The 24,859-nt window shown below is 38.2% G+C and overlaps 1 protein-coding gene across 3 annotated transcripts in view; it reads right to left on the bottom strand.

The window, feature by feature from the left end:
- CSMD3 (CUB and Sushi multiple domains 3) overlaps nucleotides 1–24,859 on the bottom strand; it is a 593,609-nt gene that overhangs the window by 394,646 nt on the left and 174,104 nt on the right. For all 3 annotated transcript variants that reach the window (XM_066177261.1, XM_066177253.1, XM_066177270.1), the window contains exon 5: nucleotides 7,166–7,373. In XM_066177261.1, the coding sequence (XP_066033358.1) occupies nucleotides 7,166–7,373 (208 nt within the window). The remainder of the gene's footprint in view (nucleotides 1–7,165; nucleotides 7,374–24,859) is intronic.

The following is a 24,859-nucleotide window of genomic DNA, read 5'->3' as shown; positions in this document are numbered from 1 at the left end:
TGGACAATCACAAAAAGAAGCATCTGTTTGTGAAGTTATGATTAGCCTGTAGGGCCCTTATAAATAATGTTTTATCTTGTCAGAATTTATTAATGAATGCAAAGGATTTCATTCATGTATTCAAAATATTATACTTTTAGCTGCTGCAGCCTGAGGCATAAAAGATGGAATTATGAATGCATGTAGTTTAATCAGTGTACAAAACATATTGAAATTTTTAATTCAGAATCTAGAAATGAGAGTGATGTGGGATTATCTTTTTAGGGGTCAGTGTTCTCCCAAAACATACCACTTACTTACTTTGCTAAATAAAGTAAACATGGACTCAGAAGATATGAGATGAAAATGTGAAGTTTTAATTACTCTGGAATGACAAGTAAAACCATTATATGTTTTTCAGTTTAGTTTAGTTGTTTTTTGGGGTTTGGGTTGGTTGTGATGTGTTTTCTCTGCCTGTTTTGAGATTTATGCTAACCTAATACACTTTCCCCCACCATACAGCTCACTCAGCATGAAACTTACCAGTTCAGTCACTGATGCTTCAGCCAGGACAAGAGCAATGTCTGTTACTACTCCAACAATTGCCATCCTGAGACTACAGAGAATGACCACGTCAAAATAAGTGCAGAATTCTGCTGGAGTAAGCACACTGAAAGTGCTCCCTGTTAAATCATCAAGCCATGTTCCTTCCTCTATTTTATTCCCCAAATCTGCTGTAACAGACTTATGATTTTCTTTGCTACTTTTGTTTCTTTTTGTTACACTTTATAAGCATTCATTAGTTAAATCCCCCAGGTCTAGACTATTATTTACCTGGTTTCTACAAAGCAGAAAATACAAATAAGCCACACTGGAAGCACTCTGGGCTGTTTCATCAAAGGAAGATTAAAGTGACCCATGGAAGCACAAAAGCATTAGATTTACAGACTTAGACAAATCTTTGTCCAAGAGGGCTGTGGGAAAACTAGAGTACAGTTCTTGCATATAAAGATTCAAGAGAACTGGTTTAAATTTGTTTCTGAATGTTGATAAGACTTTGTGAAATATCACAATCCTATCTCTGTTGAAAAGAATATACGTAAAAAGGCCATCCAATATATAACTGCTCATTTGATAACTGCTGGTGAATATCTGTTTGACTCCAGATGAGAATAACTTCATGCATATTAAAAACTACTATCAGAATAATGAAAACATGCAACTTCAGAAAAGGCTTACAAATGTTTCCTTCTGCAGTACTCCTGAACATAGAAAAGGTAAGAATATAGGAGCAGCTTCTGAAAAGTTTCCTCAAAAGAAGTGCTTTTAACCACCTTTTGCAACAGCAACAACCAAATACTGTCTTCCTGACATCATGTACATTATTCAAAATCAAATATTTCATACCATCACAAGAATGCATTAAATTACGGATACAGTATAAAAATATAAAGGAAATCAAATCACTCTGTGAAGTTTCAGCATCTACTGTAAAAGGGGAAAAAAAGTAGATCTTTGCATAGGTATTGTTATTCAACATACAAGTACCTGCGAAGACAACAGACCAGGCTTCATTTTGACAATGAAGTTCTATTCCTTGAAGAAACAATATTCCCCTCCCTATGTGCCTCACTGTTCTCTTCAGCTCTTGTGTTTCCTGCGCACTAACACAGGAAGAAAAAAAAGCTTAGTTCTTACTCATATCACTTCCTGGTGCAGTTCTTTTGTGACTGGGTAAATGCCTGAGCCAACACAAGGTAGGGGATGAGCCAGAAACAGAAGGTGGAACGTGGGGGGTATTTTTCAGAAGTGGCATCACAGTGGCCACATAAATTGTTCATTAGTACCACAATGAACCAAGGAGATTCTATGCCTGCATCTGACTCCCTGATGCAAATACATGCTGGAATTCTACAGATAGTTTTCTCACTGAGGCTTGACTCCATTATACAGTCATAAATCGCATGTGCCTGATAAGCTTCAGCATTTAGTATTCTAGAGGAAGACAGGAGAAATATGTCTCTGGTCATGCACATATCCCTGGAAGATGAATGGGTCAACTTGAGCCTGAGGAAGGAAGATCTTCAACTCATGAGCTAGGATTGGTCATATCAGCCAACCTGCTCAGGAGAAAGGTCACACCACTGCCCATCCATGAGAAAGACAGAGTGCAGGAGATGTTTAGACCTCAAACAGGAAACTAGTAATAATAAATTCCTGTGTGTTGATTCTGACTGAAAACAATGACTTCCAAATTAGGAAAAAATAGTAAAGCCTTTCATCCCATGAGGACAGTCAGGAAATTAAGGTTTGCCTCACCTGAGAGCTGAGTCTGCTTTCAACAGTAGATTGGACAAGTCAGCTCCTGAGCCCCCTTCCACGCTGAACTATCCTGCTTATAAGGTTTTGTCATTCTGTCTTGTGTTTCCTTACAACCTGGTTATGTGGACACATACATAACATATTGAATTTCAGGATTAAACTGGATTTACACCTTTGGTTGATAAGTATTTCCATGGATATGACAATTCTTGAAGTCACATTCTCCTTTTACTATGCGCTAAATCTAAATGCCACAAAGTAACTCTTATGAGTATAGGCTTCAAGGTCTCTACCCTTCAGTGACTGATTTTCATCATGTAACTCATGTCCATATGTGTCTATTCTGCCTGCAAAGTTTGAGGCACATTTGTGACTGCACTTTGAACTAAAACCTGTGAAATTAATGCAGAAAACCCCCTCAAAACAGGGTACTCACTATGGAAGGGCCTTCTATTTCTTCAGAAACGTACAAGAACAAATAGTACAAAATAACATAAGAAAAGCCTCCACTTCTACTGTTAAACATATGATTTGATATCTCATTCCTCTCTTAGATTCAATTCTTTCTCATATTTCAGTAAGAATTTTGAGAGCAGCAGATGTAAAGCCAGTTTTAAAGTCCTTTTCAGATGATGATTGCCAGACAGAATCAGACAATAGAATGAAAAACATGACATTAACCTCCACAGCCACTGTAACAAATTCCCCTCCTAAACACTATCATTGTCCCTGAACCCTACACAGTACAGAATGCATTGTGTGCTTCTTAGAAGGTTCCCACTGACCTCATGGAAATGCCACAGGTGAAATGCTGAGTCACCAAGAAAAATTAAATCACAGAAGCAAAGAGTAAAGGACAGAAATACCTGGTTTCTATGGAAAGCTTTTGTTACCAAGAAAGCAAAGAACTTCATTTTGTTCTCAGTCCTTCAGAAAAAGATAAAATGATAGCACACAATGGACGGATTATCAAAGGCTCAAACCAGGCAATATTTTTAGCATTGGTATTCTTTCTATTCCTGATTTTCTGCACTCCCTTGTTCTACAGTAAAGCATTATCTCTGTTACCCTCTGTTCCCTGTTTTAAGTATTTAGGTACTTTAAAACTTGGCTGCTTTTTGCAGCAACATTTTAACTTTTTTTTATTATTGTTGAGGTTTTTTGTGGGGTTTTTTGGGTTTTGTTTTGTTGTTGTTGTTTGCAATTTAGTCCAGTAAAAATTAATTCTATCCACTATCAGTAAACAAATACTCTGATGATTACAGGAGGTTTTATGACTGTACTTTGTTTGCCCTATTTATTGAATAAATTTTGCTACCTATTTGGCTACAACCACATTCTTCTGAAATCATTTTTCCTATGATAAGCAGTATCAATTTTGCTAATATTCTTTAAATTTAAATTCAACTATTATCAGATTACAAACTTTTTCACCTGGGGCTTTCAGTATAGTTATTAAAATTATATTACTCATAAACAGTACCATCCTGAATCCTTCCTCTGAGCATTAAACACAGATTAAAAACTTTGTATTAGTGAGAAAACAGTAATAATTACCTAAAGCAGTGTCAGCAATCTTCATTACTAAAAAAGAGACTTATACTTGTCACTTTCTAATTTGAAGTGATTTTTCAAGAAATGAAATGCTGGATCTGAGATGGGATTATTTTTCTTCCTATTTAAATCTCTTATGAGAACCTCTGCTTGTCTTGTCTGTTTTGCTTTCTTTCCTTCAACATATTATTACTTTTGTTAGCACTTGCACTATTGAGGTGTGATTTTCTATCCCTGTGCTGCCACATTTATGTCAGGCAAAGCTTTTCCTCTGTAGCCTTTGGTATGAGCGTTATTTACTCAAGTACATTGACTGAAAATAAAGTTAACCTGCTCAGGCACTGGATAAATAAAATAACCACTTTGTTAAATAGATCTGATTGAGAATCTGTTTTATAATTGCATGTTGTCTTAATGTGTCTGTTGAAGGCTGTCTTAACAGTACACTTAAATTTTAAACGCCTCCTGAAGGCTAATTTTATTGTAACCAAACTGGCAAAAAAAGTAACCATGTACATATCTAACATGGACAACAGCATTTTCCTCATAAAAAACCCCAAACCCCAGATAATGCCCTTTTCCATAACAGATACTATCTGCCTGCTTAACCTCAATTTACTTACCACTAGTTAATATATTCTTCACTAATATTTCTTATAGGTTCTGTTTATCATTTTGTTCTTTCACAGCACTAGTAAAATGGGACTGAGTCAAGAAATGCTAATTAACAACAAAGTTCTCCAAATACAGAGAAAGAACAGCTGTCAACTTGTGTATTGGTTTGGCACGGCCTGCTTTTTGGTAGACAAAATCTAGATCTTATGTATTTTCAGTTTTTTGTTTTGTTGAAAAAATGAGGTAGACAATTTCTTCAAACTAATAATTTTCCTTCAGTTTCACTTCCAAAATTAAAAAAATGCCATAATTCAACTCTAGTTGGTAAATGGTAAAATACGCAATGAAACAACAAGAACCCTGAAGGATGTGTATGCAATTTTTTACTGTTATTTAAATGAAAATGGCCTATCAAGATTTTCTTGAGAGAAAAGACTGGCATATCTAAAGTACTATAACAACTGACTGGAAAACTACAGAAAGTTAGCACTTCATAAAGAATTCCAAGTCTTGCCTCATGGATAACCCCAGCCTATCTACTTGATGCATAATCTGGCTCTTTATTTCAGTTCAAAACCAAAAGTAAAGATATTTTTTTACACAGAGGATGTGCAGAAGAAAAAATTGAGATTTTTTTAAAAATCAACAGGTGTAATAGTCATATAAAGTGCCAATGTTTCTAGGAAATTATTTTATAATAATACTTACTATCTAGATCAACCAGACAGTTTTTCATAATCTTGAAAATTAGGTAAGTTTTGTGTTTTTTTTTTTTTTTTTCCAGAATGAAAGGAAGAACCTGGGTTTAGTTTTAGAATAGGTCTAGTCTAAGGGCATGTTTAGTATTACCATTCTAAATCTAATTAACAAAATATTGTTAATTAAGCTTTCCAAAGCTGTTTTTCCCAACATATGGGGGGATACTTTTCCATAATTGAACACATCAGTCCAATTTACAGAATATAAATGGCAAGCTAAAAAAAGAATATGCTCTCAGTCTGCTTCTCTACATGAGCAATTATTAAATTAGCATTGTAAATTTTTATGTTTTGTAAACACATAATAGGAATTTCCATATATAAAGTAATCCTATTATATCATTTGAATACAGCCTTGTATTTGTAGAACAAAAAATGAAATCACTGTTTGAAGCTCATAAATGAAAAAATAGAACACATTCAAGAAAAATCAAATGCACATTTAGCTATTCAAGTGATTCATAATGTCTGTATGTCATTGGTGTTACCTCACTAATTATTATAAATTATTATTTAAAATTTATTTTAGTTGACAGCTAGTTCAAAAGATTTCAGTGTAAGAGCTTGAAAAACTCAATGGCAATTAAGTAATATTCTAATACAAGTAATTAACTATGTAGGTGGCAGTATAAATTAACTCAAATTATAAAATACTATGTGCTAAATCTTAGACTTATAGACTTCTACACCCTGAAGGAATAAAAATATATTACTAATAACCAACACTTATAGAAACCTAATCTGATGCTTTTAAAACAATATAATTATCTAATTTTAGATCTTTCCTTACAATAAAATCAGAGCCATTTTATTTGGTCTATGGTACATTTGGAGGGGGTTTATACTGGTATGAAGAAAACAATACTCTACTGACCTTAATGTATATAGCCAACTCATATCACCTGTTGTTCACAAATCTCTGTCTGTCATACAGACAATCCATAAAGCTTTATGAGCCAGTTAAGAGATCAAGATTTTACTGGAGACCATAACAGTGATTTATGGGTTTACATAAAACTTCTTTTTTGTGAATCAACAGCATATTTAAACCAATAAAACATGAGGATTTGTCATATTGATGTTTCTTGAGTAGTGTGATGCTCTGTTACCATAAAACTACCAGACCAGAAAGCCACAGAATGTATAATTTATTTTTCCTACTGAACTGAATTTGATCTTGAAAGAGGTTATTTACTATTTTGTTTCTTGTACTTGTGTTACAACATCTGCATAACACATCTGCACTGAGATTAAGAACTACAGAAGTCAGACTAGCAAAAATATTGTTATTACTGCTCAGTCAACAAACAAACCATCAGAAACTCCTTAAAGGTACTATATTTTGATTAAAACCAGAGCCAAAAAGTACTGACTATTCAGCTCAGGGTGTTTTATCTCATGGATCAGGATGCATTTTCCACGTAAGTGTGTCACCAACCATACTCATATTATTTAGAGACCATTCAGAGTTTTCTGTACAGAAACTCTTCCAGAGCCAACCCATGACCAACGGGTGTGGTCAGTGCCAATTCCCCCTAGCTCTGTGCTGAAAGCCTCCATGGCATTCACTTTCTGACATTATGAAACTCTCTGAAGGCTTCACCCATCCGTACCAATACAACAGCCCATTCCATTCTGTTTCTAAACGCATACAATGTAACGGCTAAATGGTTAGACACATAGACAATGAAGCAAATGAGTCTACAGTGCCCTTCATCTTAATGCTACCTCTTCAGAATATATTTAAAATATATTTAAAAACCATTTTACAGCTGCAATGGGAGTATCAACATTTATGCCATCGTCACAATTATTACTGAGGGGCCTTTTTTAGCAAGATTACATATTCACAAAAGGAAAAGTAACAAAAAGTTGTATTTTCACATTTCATCATACTTTTCTTTTTTATCTCATTAAAATTGCAATATTTGACTCACCCTATTGTAGGTGGTTCAGAACCTTCTATTTCCAAATAATCATATTTTTCTTCCATTTGGAAATCTGTAAATATGAGTGAGATAGTATCACCAGGCTCTGCCACAATTGTCCATGTGCAATCTGCATTATTATGATATTCATTAGGAAAGTTGGGGCTCGAGATGATTCCACTTGATCCTCTCATAGTTCCTCCACAAGCATCCTCAGCTGTAAAAAAACCAAATTAAAATCACCCTTTAAAAATGTATACTTTGTTGCTGAGCATAAAAATTCATTATTGTTAAGGTGAACAATTGTTTAAGACTATTCAACATGTCTGACGTTGAATGCTGCTCCAAAATTAAGGTGTTCAAAAAGTAATTGCATCAAGTTACAATTACTTAGGGATTATTATACTTCTGCCAGCATATATTTTTATAATCTACTATTAATTAATTATGAATATGGATTAGCATTGTGTCAGTCACTTTATAATAGCATGAAAAAATGTCCCTGTTTCCTCTTTTAGATTTAACCAAAAATGTTTTCATAAATCAAGTTGAGTTTAATCGCTATCAAAAACAGTCTGACACATGATGTGCACCAGTCACATTATACTGAGAAAAGAAGCATGAGAATCTTATCCATCATATACTAATTGTATTGTCGTATTTTATTTTAGTGAGTATCTGGTCATTAGGTTTATTCTTGAGAAATCATTTTATCATTTTCAAACAGGTGAAGAGTTTTCAAACCAAAGCCATTCTTGAGTGATTCCTTAATGAAAGATGCTTTCGCAATTAAGATGTTTACATCACAGTAATAAGTTTTAATAGATCAAATATTTACAGTTTTACAATAGGCATATATTTTTCATGTCATATGAATAACCATGAAACTATTTGACCAATTATCACAATTTTTTCTTTTTTAAAGGTGACTCTGAAACCAAAATTATTTTTAACACACAATCTTATGCTAAATATACCAGGTAAACATTGGATATTCACAAAATCAGATCTAAAAACCCTTGCTCTATGATGAAACAATTCTCAAATGACTGATGTTCTGTATCTTCTTATATATGCCTAATAACTCAAAAAATTTTTTGAGGATCTTATGTTAAAATTATTTTTGTGAGATAATAAAATTAACTGGAAATTTAGTGCTTTTTTTTTCAAAAATGGAAATATCTTTCAAATAACTTGAATGGAAATACCATATTGCAGTACTTATTCAGTTTATTACCCAAATGTTTGAAGCATATTTGAAAAGCAATTCTTGTTTCTGCTCTATTAGAGTGCTAGCATGAACAAAACTTGCCCGAGTCTGAAAACTCAGTCAATACTGATGAAAAATTAATGATAAGGATAGAACAAAAAGCAACTTTAAGCAGTAGATCACAGAACAAAAAGTTTAAAGAATTCTGACACACATAATGCCTCACTTCTAACAGAAATAAAAAAAAAAAATGTGACTCTTTATTACAGAAGTTTCAGAGTTTAAAATGCCAGGTTTTGTCTCTTAAAAATTCTGCTAAATTATGCCATGGCTAGATAAGGGAAAAAAAAAAAACCACACACACAGAAAAAAAAACCACACACAAAAAAAAAAAAACCACCACAAAACCAACCAAACAAAACCACCCAAAAAAAAAAAAAAAAAAAAAAAAACAAAAAAAAACCCCAGAAAACAAAACAAAACAAAATAAACAACAACCAAAAAAAAAAAAATCAAAGAAAACCCCACTTAAATTTATTCTTACTAATTAGCCAGAGCACTCTGAATCCACTAAATATAATAAAACTGAGAAACCTCACAGGTTTCACTTCGCAGGTTCTGGCCGTATAATGTGAAAGGAATAATAAATATATTTATATATGAATAAGAAGAACATAATGTTTTCATGCATTACAGATACTCAGAAAAATAATTTTAAATTGCTAGTTTACAGTAGCAAACTTTCCTCCTGTATTGCAGAACTCATGTCTTGCTTTTCACAAATGAATTACAGAGAAACATATCTTAGTTCCTAGAAATATAATAAAATGTTTACTAACAATGTTGCTATAGTGTACCAAAACTCAAAAAATTGTTGTGGCACTGTTTAAAAACATAAAAAATGTCAATGCGTGTGTCCTTTATTCTGAGCCACAGCTGTTTAGAGACAGTTCCAAAGTGTGATTTTGCTACCATCAGCAAAATGGCCCAAACAAATCATCATGGTTTTTATTGTGATTCATGTAGCAAATTTGCCACAAATACAGTTAATATTATCTACATTCAAGTGCTGCATACATAACCAAAAGCACACTAGATGTCATATTAGTGTACTGCAAGCATCAGAACAATAAATAACATAATTACTGTACTTGTGATCTTATTTTCCTCGACCTACAATATCATTTGTTTGGTTCGAGTCTTGCAATCATATCCCCATAGGTAAAAGCTCCCATCTGTGAGAAGACTGAAAAGCATTATGCCCATGCAAATGTTTGGTGCCTTAAGTTGTGAAGACAGTGTAAAAAAAAGATTTGATCTTCAAGTAAATTGACAAACACTGTTGACAGGAGTTCTACCACTAACTTCATAGTGCACAAGACCTTGACAAATAAAAGAGAATGTAGTAATTATATCTTGTGCAACCTGCTTTTAGCACCCCTATTTCTATCACAATTGAAGTAGCATAATTTCTTAGATGTCAGCTATGAAATGCTGCAAATAAAAGAATAACTGGTGTGGGAACATTTAGGAAGAATAACAGTGGCTGATCTTCACCAATGTGCAGCAAGCCCAGTAAGGAGATGTGAACATGGAAGAGAAGAAAGATAAGCTTTGCTATGGTTTTGGTACAGATCCACAACAATCTCTTTCCCTGCCTTTATGTAACTTCTTGAATAACCTCTAACAAACTATCAAAGTAGGAGTCCTCAAAGACATTTAATTGCCTAACACCCTTTTCTCATGGGAAAAGACAAGCCCATTCATGGGATTGTTTTTGCTCAAGGACCACAGCATACTTGGTGGCTAAAGCAGCAGGGTGGGAAAATCCAGTGTGTGCCTCAAGGACATTTAGTCTTGGGGAAAAATAATCTGTGGTGAAAGTTTTATGTTGCAGGGAGTGAAACAGCAGGAATAACATGAACCAGTGAAGAGTGAATTTTGCGTGGAGCAAGGACAACGTGGCAGTGACCTGGGTCTGGATGGTGTTGGTGCCCAATCATCAAGCATGCTGCTTCTCCTGTCTTAGGCACCCATCCTGATGAATGGATGGCAAATCACAGCCTACTTTTGAACATCTGGAGTGGTGGATGAAGTCCATGAAATGGAAGAATAATATCTGTCTGTGAAAGGATGGAAGATAGGAGTTAATGAGAACATATTTATTTGTTTGTGGGTTATTAAGAGGGTTTAAGGATGTAGTTTAAGGTTGTATGTGTATGTGCTGCATGTTCCACACCCAACAGACACTTAAAATCACTGCAATCGAAATGTAGTAGCTAAACAGTAGTTAGGCACCTAAATGCCTTGAAAGAATTGTGCTAATCCCTATCCTTTTAATTTCCAGTTATCAAACATGAAGAAAAACATTCACAGAAATTGTAAGAAGATAACATTTCAGTAAAGACTTGATAGAATCTGACATTGTTCAATTAAAAATACATAGCTAATACTGATATTCTTAAAAAATCTATTTTTAAAATTCATACTCCATACATTCAAATTAAATTGATTTGGTCATGTACTGGGAAATTTTATCCATTAACAATCTTGCAAATGTGATATGAAGGCATAAATGCAAAAAATACACTTACAGCCAAGATGAAATTTTTTCTAACATATTTCTCTGATCCTAACCATATGCTGAAAGGGGAAGATTTTTCAAAGTGATATGCAAGAGGGGATTTGGCATTAAAAAGCTTTTCAAGGTATTATGAATTCAAATTAAGATCTCTGTTTGAATATGCATAAGGGCTCTTGTGCAGAGGGAGTATCACTGATACTATGATGAGTGATAATTATGAAAGTAATGTTTTGGGGGTTTGGTTTTTGGTTTTTTCTTTTTGTGGGTATAGATTGCTTCTGTTTATGTTCACAGATACCTACAGTTTTTCACTCTCTTCATTTTTTCCTTTTAAAATCTTAGGAGTAAATGCCCATTAAAAAAAAAAAAATGAAATCTGGACATGTTCAAATGATCTCCAGTGAAATCTGATTTAATAAAATTTTGTCTTTTTTTTTTTCCTGGTTTGCTGTTCACTGCTCATTTTTCCTAATAAATTTTGAAAACTTATCTCTCTAGTCATGTCTTATTTAATTTTCTGATTATTGTAGCTTTCAGTGATATTCACAATAATGTTACATAAATATTGAACCATAAATTTCAATAAAATGGATGATCAAAGACAGGCAATGTCATCAGTGATTTATAGGACATGCAAATTTGTGGACTTCATTGAGAATTCAATGAGATTGCATGGTAGATCAAGTTTTAATCTAGTACACAATGTATCACATCATCTTATCTATCTAGCTATTTATAGTGAACTAAACAGTTAAATTTTCTGCACATCCTATACTGCCTTCATTTAAAAAACCCCCAGCTTCAATTTAGTTTCTTATTCTGTTTCTTCATTGGCTGTGCTACAATCAGCAGAATAGAAACCATACAGGCTGAAGTGAAAAACACCTTAAAAATTTAAACTCAGTTTTAAAGTCCATAGTATTACAGTCTGATAATGCAACTCACAAATGAGCACAGTAATAGGCACAAAAATATCTTTAGGAAGTTCCACAGGCAATGTCAGCTCCCTCTGCTTCCTCCTTTGCACAAACACTGCTTTTGTTTTCTGCTCCCTTTTCTTGGAGACTCTGTGTATGTCTACCACAGAACTCCAGCAGTGCCAACTGTTTTGCTATGGCTCTGTGATTATAATAATGTCATTGATCTCTGATCTTGTGTCAAGTTGCAGTTCTTGGGCTTCTCATGCCACATTTGCTTGTGTACAGACACTTGAGAGCTGTTTCTGGTCACCCCATTTCATCAAAAAGTGTGCAAGAAAATCCATTGTCAGTCTGTTCTGTGTGTGCTCTCCCTGATCCTCTGATCCCTCAATAAACCTTCAAGCTTTGACAACCAACCAGAAAAACCCAGTGGGCCTGGGTCAAAGACCTTCTTATTAGTTTAGCAAGATCTTGCTCTGCTAAATAAAAAGTAGCTCTTCAATTTCATCCCAATATTTGTAATGTTTAGAGTCAGACAATAAATGAATGGGTCTATACAGTATATAGAAGAGTCTCTGTAGTATAATGCCTACTATATTTACTTTATATAATACACTGATACATTCTAAAAACTCTAAATAAAATGCAAGATAGATACAGAAATATACAATATCTGAGAAACATTTATATGTTGACTTTTTCTACAAATCTATAGCAATGAAAAAAATTCAGTCTTTCCTCATAATTTATGCACAAGAATAACCTTATAGATTTCAGAAATTGAAATATAAAGATTGCAAAACATCTATCAACTGAAAATCTTTCAGGATAGCTTTGCAGAAGATTTGTTTTCTTTGACTAACGTAAAGTTCATCCAGCTTTTGAGTAGAGGGACATAAAACAGTTCTTGAGGACAAATGGAAGTATTATTTTCTGTGTTGATTTGTAAAACTCACAGATTTTAAATTCCAAATAAACCCAGTGATGACAATAAATTGACATGATTCACATCTTCAAGTCTCTCACTTTTCACTTTTGTGCTGTATACCTGTAAAGATTTGATAGCCAGCAAAAATTAAAAAATCAAATAATGCATCTGTAGCTAAGGAGGTGAGGAGATTAAATGGTGCTTGAACATAAGTTAAATGGAATAAAAATACCCAGTTTATGTGTCAGTTAATCATGTCTTTACTTCTGTCTTCCAACAAAACATAAATTGCATCTTTTTCTCACATAAAAATGAACTTTCGGAAAGGATTGGTGCTTTTATTGCTTACAAACCAAGGTAATTTAAATTAAAATATTTGGACAGGCCTTGTATGAATATAAGCACAATCAAAAATACGTAAAGATTTCTTGATCAAACTGTTTCCTGTTGCTTTGTGAAACCATAAAGCTTAGAAGCTCTGTAGCATTAAGATATTCATTTAGATTTCATGGTTCTGAAGCCTGGTATTTACTGTTTGAGTTGCTAAGGGGCAGAAGGCATAAGAGTAAATTCATTAAAAATGGAATACAGAGAAAAGCAGCAATTACTTAAATTGCTTGGTTCAACAAAGAAAAGGGAAAAAAAATACCTAGAAGTAAAACTATCAATTCATCAACCTGAAATTCAGTTATTTTTTCTTTCTCATTATTGTTAATATCTACAAGGAAGAATGGTTTTTACCATGAGTTATAAATGTAATTTTGTCTCTAAAATTTGTCTTGTCCTTAAACCAAGCATGAAAAATGTGAAAGATGATAAATGACATAATACTTGAGATTTTGGAAATTACTGGGGATCTTGTGGATTTGGTTGTGGGTTTTTTTTCTTTATTTCTCAAGAGAGAAACTACATCAAAATATGAACCTGGCAGTGGCTGATTTTTACACCTGGTTTTGCAGTTTTGCCTCTGAACCACAAAGAAATTACAATTAAATTATTGTAATGGTGACACTGTTCTATTAAAAAACAAACGTTCATGGAATTGCATAAAATAATGACAAAGTTGTGTTTTAACCAAGCTGGCAACAAAGCACCACACATCCACTCAATCCAAACGAGTAACTAAGTATTTAAACTGGCACTTGTTTTATTTATCTGTTGATATTTTAGTGTATAAAAGAAGTTTGTTCTGTGAAAATCAGTGGTGGTAGAGTCAGGAGGAAGTCTGAATCCCAACCATAGCACCCAGTGTCGTCTTGACAGACACTGCCTGTAGAGAGAAAGAGTTAGCACTTCCTTTGGGATTAGTTTACACCTCTTAGTTTGAAAGACTTTCTGAGGAGAAGAGTGCAGCAGGCAGGATGTGAAAGCCACCAAGAAAAAGCTTGTACAAACGAAGATTGTACTGGGTTAGTGTGGCAAGGTTTTGGTACCACGGGCTGCAGGAGTGGCCTCTGTAGATGTCAGGGGCTACCACCATGGGACCTGTTCAGGTGCTCCAAGATGGAGCTCCACTACTGACTGAAGCTGAGGCAATTAGCAATATTGGTGGTGCCTCTGTGGTAACATATTTAAGAAGAGGGAAAAATGCTGTGCAGCAGCCAAAAGAGGGAGAGACAGAGAGAGAGAGAGAGAGAGGTGTAAGAAAAATGAGAGATGCAAACCTGAAGACACCAAGTCCAGTGAAGAGGAAGAACATACTAAAGGCTACAGGTGCAGAAGTAGCTGGAGAAGAAGATAATGGTGATGCAGGTTATATCCTGGGAGCTTTTGTTTGCCTGGAGAGGCTGTGGAACTTCAGCCATGGAAATTTTCAAAAGTGAGCTGCATAAGACCCAGAGAAAATAAAACTGCCTTTAAGGTCAGGCTTGAGAGGTATGTTGGATTTCATAACCTCCTGTGGTCCTCAAATAAGTTCTCATTCAGTATAGTTCTCCTATGATACCTTCGTGGCAGAAAATTAAAAAAAAAAAAATCAAGCAAATAGAAAAACAAAAAACAGTGAAGAACTTGTATTGTTTGAATTCACTTACTACTTCTTAAATTTTCCTGCACACAATCTAGTAGAACACCTGCAGCAAGATCGGGGGAAAAAACAAATATTTCCTTTGTTTTATTTTCAATTCTCCTGACCTAATCAAAGTTGTTAGTTTTTGTGGTTTTTTTTTTCCCTCGGAACAGGTGCACTGTTTTAAGTTTTGCACCATTCAATGGAGAATGGATTTCAATGCATGCCTCTTCAGTTATTTTTATCTTTGCTTTAAAAATGTTAGATTAAGACCACTTCAGTGTCTAAACCATCAAGCAGATCTCATACTTATTTTCTATATTACATTCAGTATAGGACTTCAGAGGCGTAAGAGGCCTCTCATAACTTTAATTGTCTAGTTTTTTGAACTAATGTCATCCTAATGACAACTGGATTACAAGGACCATGCAGCTTAAAATAATTTACTTTTATGAACTGAAGAAAAATGCAAGTGTTCATCAAAATTTCTTCCTAAAATGTGCAATTTCATATCCTTATTTTTATAAAACCTCTAAACAACAGGGTGTATTCTTACCAAGCACTGTGCAAAACAAGAAGCACAATTTCTGTGGCATATTTTTGATCTCTTCTTTAATGTTACATTTCTAAAAGAATTTGTGCTTTATTGCATCACAGAGTGCCTAAATGATGACAAAATGTTTTCAAGACTTCAGAGTCAAGATTCCTGCAGTTGCTTAATTATGCAGATTCTTTAGAATTCAGCACTCCTGAATGTGAACTGTGACTACCAATTCACCAGAAGAGAGAAGCAGGACTTAACCTCTTTGGAAGACATTTTCTCAGCCAATTTATGATTGCTTTGGCAGCTCTGTTACCTTATTTGCCAAAATTTATCAAACTTAAATTAAGTCTGCGTGCATTTGAAAAGTTCACAGAATGTTCAAATTTGGAAAACTAAAATCAGAACTGGAAGGGAAAGATTTTTACACCACAGAAGCATTTAGAAATAGGAGATTCAGTGTTCTGCTTGAGTGATGAACAAAGTTTTTTCAAGTAGAAGTTGAATATATCTTCTTCACTTTAGCCAGTAACACTCTTATAGACAAACCGATAAAGTATGGGGTAGATGATGAGTCTGTGATGTGTGTTGAAAGGTGACTGAAGAGCTGGGAGGTGAAATGCTTGAAGGGTGGTGAAATGCAAGAAGCAGCATAAAGTCCAGACAGAGACCAGTTCCCTTGCACTTGGAGTACTGTGTCCAGCAATGGCTTTCCAGTATGAGAGACATGGACAGAGAATCCCACAAAGAGCCAGATTATTCAGGGACTGGAGCTTCAGATATAACAGGGAATCTGAAAGAGTGCATATTCAGCCTAGGATAGAGAATCTTCAAGGGGAATCATCAACGTTTATAAATACTTGACAGGGAAGTAAAGAAGATGGAGACAGAGTCTTCTCAATGGTATAAAGAAAAATAAAGAGAAAACTTGCCACAATTTGAAATAGAAGTAACACAGTTCAAACATATTTTTTCCCACTGTAAGGTTGATTTAACATTCAAACAGGTTATTATGGGAGGCTGTGGGGTCTCTATCCTCAACTGGGCATGGCTCTGATCACCCTACTCCAGGTGGCCTACCTCTCAGTGGGGGGACTTGAACTAGATTATATTCAGAGCTGCCTTCCAGCCTCAGATACTGTCTGTTTCTGTGATTCTGGGAATATTATGCCCTCTTCTAGGTCAAGAACTAAGTACAATGCAGACTGTGGAAAGCCAATGAAACCAGGATACTGTAAATACAAATTGAGTATCACAAGTCTTGACACTAGCCACAGATCAACAAGTGTCAGAACAATACCAGAAAATAGTGGAGAGGTGATAACGTCGGCCGCTGTGAACTGATTTGATTTCCTACAAAGACACTTATCTGTAGGGATCTGCTGGAAATGTTTTAATATAGCCATACAAAATCACATAGAAGCAAAGTGCCCACAGTGGAACTGCTGTGTGTTGAAGCCCAGACACTGCATGAACACCAACACTGAGAGTGGCTGGAATGAGCATTGACTTTTGTGGATGTAACCAACATCCACTCTGGACTGGTGATTACAGAATACATCAGTGTGAGTAAGGTAAAAGCTTTGCCCTGACACATCTGTTTCCTCAGATCTTCTACTTAAAAGATTGAGCTCTGGCAAGTACATTTTTCGGTGTTCCTTTCCCCCCATGACAAACTTCACAGTGAATACATCCACATCCATGTTTTTTAATATCTGTGCTTTTTGTTCCTTCAACATTAATCAAAAAAGTTATACAGAACAGTTATTTTAAAAAGCGTTGCCTTTAGAGCCACTGAGGCCTACAATATGCCTCCTTCTTATTTTACACATCACTGAGTCAACAGGTAGTCGTAGCATCTTTGGAGCCATTCTGGTTATGATAGAAATCCAAAGCATTAAAGATGTGTGCCAGAAGTAATTTCAGATTTTTTCCTGGAAAATCACAATGCATGTCTAATAGTCAACTTAAAATCTCAGGTTGGTGTCCATTTTACTATTTCAGATTTAAAAAGTGTTTGGAATCATTGTCCAAATGTTCATCTTTTATTTTCATTAGCTTGCTCTCAGTTATTGAAAATTTCAAAGATTCAATTGCCAGGACTTAAACATATGCCAGAACTTGTAATAATGACCTTGTGAAAAAAGCAATGATAGCAGAACTGATCTAATCATAAATATATTTAAAAAACCCCATACTTCTTTCTAGTGCTGTTTTCAAATAAATTTTACATTTATTGATATTAAAACTCACAGTACTCTGTACGACTGCAGCTGTTACAGACACTTTCCAAAATGAAATGGAGCTGAGTTGAAGAGCAAGTATTTAGAGAGGCAGAAATCTCGCAGTTAAAACTCTGAGGTCTCTGATGACAGACCTTGTAGTAGACCACCTCGCTGAAATCAGAATTCTGAATTCTGAAAAAGATTCTCTTTATTGCCATAATCATCCTTTATTCCCCTGTTAGCCCTCTAATAGGATATAGAATCAGGTAATTGTTTTGGTTGGAAGGGGCCTTAATCATCATCTCATGTCAACCCCTCCACCACTGGCAGGGACACCTTCAAAATACAAGACATGGAATGTTGTAACCCTTTAGGGGAATGGTCTCTCGCCTTTTGACCCTTCTGGAATTTCCTCTCTACACGTCCATACCTAATTGGCTGAATGCCAGGACCCTCCCAAAATAGGAGACTAGATAAGATCCCTGTATTTTCTTTGTTCTCTCTCTTGCTGCCCCTGGACCCCTTTGAGGAATAAACGCCTTGGAATAATCTGGGGGTAAGAGCCTCTTTTGGATCTTTTGTCCTGTCCCTTTGTAGATATTCCTCCAAAGGCTCTCCAGAGCTAGCCCCGGGGGGGGCTGCAAGGGGAATATTTCAGTTGGCACTCTCAGGTGGTTTTAGCAAATATTAAAAGCCCACGCATAGCTGCAGACCCGTTAAAAGGTCTCTAAAAGCCACTGAGTAAGTCAATTACCCTCACAGCCAGCAGTTGTTTTTTGCACAGCTGTGGGCTGGGGGGAAGGATCGGCAAATTTGCATTAGCCCAGTGCAAATCGACCTAGGACAGGGACTTGTGACGCTTCACACGACCGGCCACGGTCCACAATATAGGTGAGATCCCTTTCTGTGAAGGCTAATCCGGAATATCCCCTAGCTGGGGGAGGAGTTCTCACAGTGGTCGTGAAAACCGTGTTCTCTGTGGGAGCTAGGACCCAGCGAAAACAGAGAGTAAAACGTGGTTTGTTTGGGGTTTTTCTTCTTTTTATTTTTGCTGCCGGGTGCCCGCCGCGTGTGGGGCCACTCTGGTCGGCACAGCCCGCGTTTTAGGGGTGAACACGGCACGGGCTGGGTCTCAGAAGCCAGGCTACATCAGCAGGACCCCTTCCCGTGTGCCCCGGAGCCAGCGAGAGCTGGAAAATTAGGCTCTCCCGGCTCCGTGAGAAGCCCACTGCTCCCAGCCTCCGAGACAGAGTTGGAAAAATATCATGCGTGTGTTTTTTTGTGTCAGAAGGTAGATATTGGACAGATAGCTCTTAAAACATCACAAAAATGGGCGTATCACTATCTGTTCACCAAAAGAGTGTATTAAAACAGCTTAAAAATATTTTAATTAATGTAAAAATCCCTAAAAAGTTACTAAAACAGTTTGTCTGCTGGCTGTCAGCTGAAATTCCTGACTATGATTTGCAAGATTTAAATTCCGTTTAATTTTGGGATAAAATTGGACAAATATTAACTTTAAAAATCGAAAATGGTGATCAAAAAGCTGCTCTATTTGTTCCTTTATTTTTGCATGCACGTAAAATTCTGTTAGAAGCTAAAGAACAAGACCAAAGCAGGCAGCCACAGATAAACTCTCCAAATAACCCTTGCCTTTTTTTTAATGCCTGTGTTCCTGAAACGGAGGGGAATAAGCCTACCTCCCACGACCCACAGAAACACGCAGAAGGGGATAATGGCAGACACCGCGTGCTTGCTAATTTTCCCCATTTTCCTTTGTCTTCCCTATATCCGGATCTCACCCCATATCTCCCAACTAACCCCTACATTCCTTTGTCTGACCTTTCCCGACCCCCTTCCACTGTCCACCCCTCCCCCCGCATTTCCACAGCAATGGGGGCGGGCCGTTTCCGGCCGGCACTCGCAGGGGGCGGGGGGTGGGCCCCTTGCAGCCTCAAGCCCTGGTGGGGATGGGGGTGGGCCCTTCCCAGCTCGAAGCCCCGGGAGGGAGGGGATATCCCTCGTGGTAGAGGCACAGAAACAGCTTCCCCTCAGGTCCCAGGATGGGGGAGGGAGGCAGCCCTTTGCCGGACCCCAGAGAGTGGGGGAGCAGAGACTCCCTGCTTCCCTAGACACTGAAAGAGCTGCGGAAATTTTAACAACTCAGACCGATAGGAACGAAAGCATCCATTCTGTTACCCCAGTTTGTTACACTGGAAGAAAAAATATTAAAAGAACTTATCAGCCATTATCCTACCAAGATAAAAAAGAAATTTGTAAAATACAGAGAGAATTTGGGAGAAACAGTGAAATTTTCAAAGGCATTATGAGGGCTACTTTAAACGCTAATGAAATGGTACCAGCTGACATAAAAGATTTATTCAGATGCTTGTTAACATCCACAGAATATATTTTATATGAAAGGATGTGGAAGAAGTCATTGTCTATAGTATTACGAGAGATCTACCAAACACCTGGTGAAACTACAGACAATGATGGCTATGATATAACTTACGATCATCTCTGTGGTGAGGGTGCTTTTTACTCCCCAGAACAACAAGCCAGATTCTTACCCAAGTCAATTTTAGATAAGATATGTAAGGCTGCAGAGAAAACATTTTACCAGTTACCAACAACTGAAATAAAAGTAGCTATGTTAATGTAATTCAATCTCTTTCGGAGTCCTTTTTGCAGTTTGTCGATTGACTAAGGACACAGGTGGAAAGACAGGTGCAAGACCCACTGGTGCAGGCAGAATTGATAAAAGAGATGGCTCAGAGGAATGCCAATGAAACCTGTCGCAGAATTATTCTCAGCCTTCCTCTCAAACCATCGTCCAGACTAACACAAATGATAGAAGCCTGTACTAGAAAAGCAGAATTTTTCCAGGCACCTGAAAAGAATGCAGGACTGGCACAGCCAAGGTCGGCTGCAGCAGCGACACCAGGACCGAAGAGGCAACCAATGTCACCAGAACAACTGCAGAACATCATCTGCCTTTGCTGCAAAAAGCCAGGACACTTCGCCAGAGCCTGTCCACATAATCAGAAACAGAAGAAGTTCAACAAACAAAAAAACTAATTTCTCAGCGCGTACCCACAGTTAATATCCTTACGTGCAAAGATAAAAAAATAGCGGGATCTGCACCAACTAAAGCCTCTCTCTTAAAAAAAAAAGGGGAGGAAAAGACACGCGGTGTGGGGGTGGAAAAAAAATAAAAATGCCAAATGCTCAACTAACAAGGTTTGGCAGCCGCGAGGCTGAATAAGGCTCGTGACTACCAAAGGTTTTCATTTCAGGTCTACTGATTGGACTGTTGTTACAGTGGACATGCCAAAACCTCACAGGACCTGACGGTTCTTGACATGGAACTGGACAGTGAGTATTTTGTTATTGGGGACACAGCACAGACACCCCTACAGATTGAGAGAGCTCCTATGACTGTTAAGGGAAAGATAACAGGCTTGATGCTGTTGGCACATTGCACGCACCCACCATATTACCTGGCAGAGGGGCAAATTCTTACCCAGGCCATTCCTGTTCCAGCAGAGATCACAGCAGATGGAAAATCACCAGAAGTCTACTGGGTGGAAGTGGTGGGAGAAGATAGACCCTCTATGGCATGCAACATAGCCTGTGGCTCAGAGCGCCTCCATGTGGAAGGTGTGCTAGCCACCACCGTGGACGTTACCATTATACCAAAAACCATGTGGCCTGCACATTGGGAACTGCAACCTGTAGCGGGCAAACTTCAGGGCATTGGAGGAATCGCATTGGCAAAAATTTCAAAAAATGTAATCCAAACTGAGGGACCTGACGAGAAATTGTCTAGTGTCCATCCGTTTGTTGCTGAATACAAGGCCCCCCGGTGGGGGAGAGACACCCTGTCCCAATGGGGAGTCCAATTGGTCATTCCCGAGACACCTCAGGATTTTTGAAACCACTGTGGAGCGCCCTACCCAAAAGTTAACATGGTTGGATGATACTCCAAAATAGGTAGCACAGTGGCCGCTAAGCAAAAAGAAGCTTAAGGCGCTTGAGGAGCTCGTGGAAGAGCAATTGGCCCAAGGGCACATAGAAGAGACAACAAATCCTTGGAATTCCCCAGTCGTTGTAATAAAGAAACCGGGGAAAGACAAGTGGAGACTTCTCCATGATCTCAGAGAAATAAAGTAATAGAGGACATGGGAACACTCCAACCAGGGATACCTACACCAACAATGCTTCCTCGGGATTGGAAATTGGCTGTCCTAGAAATCAAAGATTAGTTTTTTCCAAATTCCTTTACACCCAGAACATGCCCCAAGGTTTGCATTCTCAGTTCCTTCTATTAACAGAGAAGAACCAATGAAATGCTAACGCTGGAGAGTACTTCCGCAAGGTCTTAAAGTGAGTCCTTTTAAATGCCAACAGTATGTAGCCTCATTGCTGTCTCCAGTACGCGCATAGAGTAAGGACGCCATCATTCTTCACTACATGGATGATGTGCTCGTGTGTGCCCCCAGTGACTCCATACTCCAACACGCGCTTGACCTAGTGGTTAAGGTTTTAACCTCTGCTCGATTTCAGTTGCAGGAAGACAAAGTTCGAAAGATGCCACCTTGGAAATACCTGGATTTGGAAATTACTGCAAGGACCATTGTTCCGCAGAAATTGGAAACTGACTGCAATCCCACAACACTAGCAGATCTCCATTCCTTGTGTGGGTCCTTGAACTGGGTAAGACCCTGGCTAGGCCTCACAAATGAGGATCTAGCCCCCCTCTTCAAATTACTGAAGGGGGAGAGGGAGCTGGTTTGTCCCAGGGAACTGACCCCAGAGGCAAAGACTGCAATCGAAAAGGTACAGAAGGCCTTGTCAGAGAGACAGGCTCATCGGTGTGAGCCAAACATGCCTTTCCATTTCATTGTTCTAGGAAAGCTGCCACATTTGCATGGTTTGATTTTCCAATGGATCAAAGAGGAGAGAGATTCACTCCTGATCATAGAGTGGGTCTTCCTCTCTCACCAAAGATCCAAGACCATCACGGAGCCACAGGAATTGATAGCTCAGCTGATTTGAAGGCCAGGGTGAGACTGTGCGAAATGGTGGGTTGTGATTTTACATGCATACACCTCCCAGTCAGACTTTCTGAGGAGGGAAAGAATTGTCCTGAGAGAATGACCAAAGAGACATTTGAGCATTTGCTCCAGGGCAAGGCCAGTCTCCAGTTATCTCTGGACAGCTACAGCGGACAGATATCAGTCCATGCCCCGTCCCACAAGTTGTTCAATGAGGAATTCCACCTCATTCCTCGTGAGAAGAGGAGTCAGAGACCACTCAAGGCTCTCACAGTGTACACAGATGCATCCAGGGCCTCTCACAAGTCGGTGATGACTTGGAGAAATCCACAAACGCAGCTTTGGGAAGCTGATGTTGAGTTTGTGGAGGGATTATCCCAAGTGGCTGAACTGGCCACCGTGGTAAGAGCTTTTGAGAAGTTCTCAGAACCAATTAACTTGGTAACTGACTCTGCTTACGTGGCGGGGTAGTGTCCAGAGCGGAGCAGGCTGTGCTCAAAGAAATAGAGAATGAGCATCTCTTCAGGTTGCTTTCAAGGCTAGTTTATATAATGTCTCATCGAGAACATCCATTCTATGTTATGCATATAAGATCACACACTGATTTGCCAGGTGAAATTGCAGAAGGGAATCATCAGGCAGACACCCTTGCTGCCCCAGTTGAAAAGGCATGTCTTCCCGATATATTCCAACAGGCAAAGCTGAGTCACCAACAATACCATCAAAATGTGCCACGTCTGATCCGTCAGTTTCAGCTAACATGGAGTCAGGCTCGAGCCATTGTGGCCACCTGTCCCAATTGCCAGCTCCAGGCCATACCATCGATGGGTGTGGGGGTTAAGCCCTGGGGCCTTGGCAGTTGTGAAGTGTGACAGACAGACATCACACACATTCCTAGTTTTGGTTGCCTCAAATGTGTTCATGTAAGCATCGATACATATTCAGGCGCAGCCTATGCCTCTGCCCACGCAGGAGAAAAGTCTGTCCATGCCAAGCAGCACCTAGTGCAGGCTTTTTCAGTGTTGGGGATTCCAAAAGAAATCAAAACTGATAATGGCCCGGCGTATGTGTCCAAGGAGTTCCTGGAGTTCATCCAGCAGTGGGGAGTGGAACATAAAACTGGCATCCCTTACTCCCCCACAGGTCAAGCTGTGGTTGAGCGCGCACACCAAACGCTCGGCTAGGCAGAGCAATTCAACTGTGTGGATGACTCCACAGAAGAAGCTCTGCAAAGCCTTGTTTACCATCAGTTTTCTGAACTGTTCATTTGAGAACATGAGTCCACCGGTGGTACGTCATTTTAACAGTGGCAATCAGTTCAAATTGTCTCAGCATCCACCGGTCTTGATTAGGGACCCTGAAACTTAGGAAACCAAAGGTCCCTATGAGCTCATGACCTGAGGTCGTGGCTATGCGTGCGTGGCTACTCCCTAAGGCCCTTGGTGGATTCCACAGAAGTGGGTGAAACCTTTTGTCCCCAAAAATCCAGCTCCAACAGAAGGGGATGAGAAGCAAGTAGCCACTGCTGCAAAGAGAAGACGCTGCCAGAAGAAGGAAGAAGAATCTTCCTAAGTGTAAATTCCAGCAGAAACAGAAATGTAACTTGTTTTAAAATGTTTGTTTTTTCCTTGTAGAGAAAACCTTCCTCACACTTAACCCTGTGATGAACCCCATCCAAGTGGCCACCCTTCTAATGCTAAACAATCTGGTAACGGCATGGATCATGCCTCAGCCGTGTCAAAACGTCTGGGTGACCCTGGCACAGACACTTCAGCAGGAAAGTATATGCTTGTCCACTGCAGCAGCAGAGGATCCTATGTCCACCTGTCTGGTAGGAATTCCATTGCAGGCTGGAGAATTTCCAGCACATTTGGACAAATATAAGTCCAATGACATTCCAGAATCACGCACCCCCCAACCACACAATGATCAGCAGCAGCAAGCTGTGGTGATCGGGAACCCCTTAGAGGAGTGGGTGCAAAATGTGCCCAAGGTAGATCAGGAACCCCAAGAGTTAGAGTTATTGGGTTCCTCCCTTGTATTCTATTGCATACATTTCTCCATCGTTCCCAAACCTCAAAACACTGACGAGTATCACAATATAAGACAATATCATGGGGAGTTCACTGCAAGGAGATGGTGTCATAGTAATAGCCATATTGCAGCTGACAACCCATCTCACTCAAGTCCCAAAAGCCTCCCTAAGGGATTGTTCTTGATTTGTGGG

The sequence above is a fragment of the Chamaea fasciata genome, unplaced genomic scaffold (assembly GCF_029207755.1).
Source record: "Chamaea fasciata isolate MVZ Bird 193981 ecotype frontalis unplaced genomic scaffold, bChaFas1.0.hap1 SCAF_1, whole genome shotgun sequence".
In the NCBI taxonomy this organism is placed as follows: domain Eukaryota; kingdom Metazoa; phylum Chordata; class Aves; order Passeriformes; family Sylviidae; genus Chamaea; species Chamaea fasciata.
The sequence above is the reverse complement of the archived record's forward strand: the minus strand, read 5'-3'. Positions and strand labels throughout refer to the sequence as shown.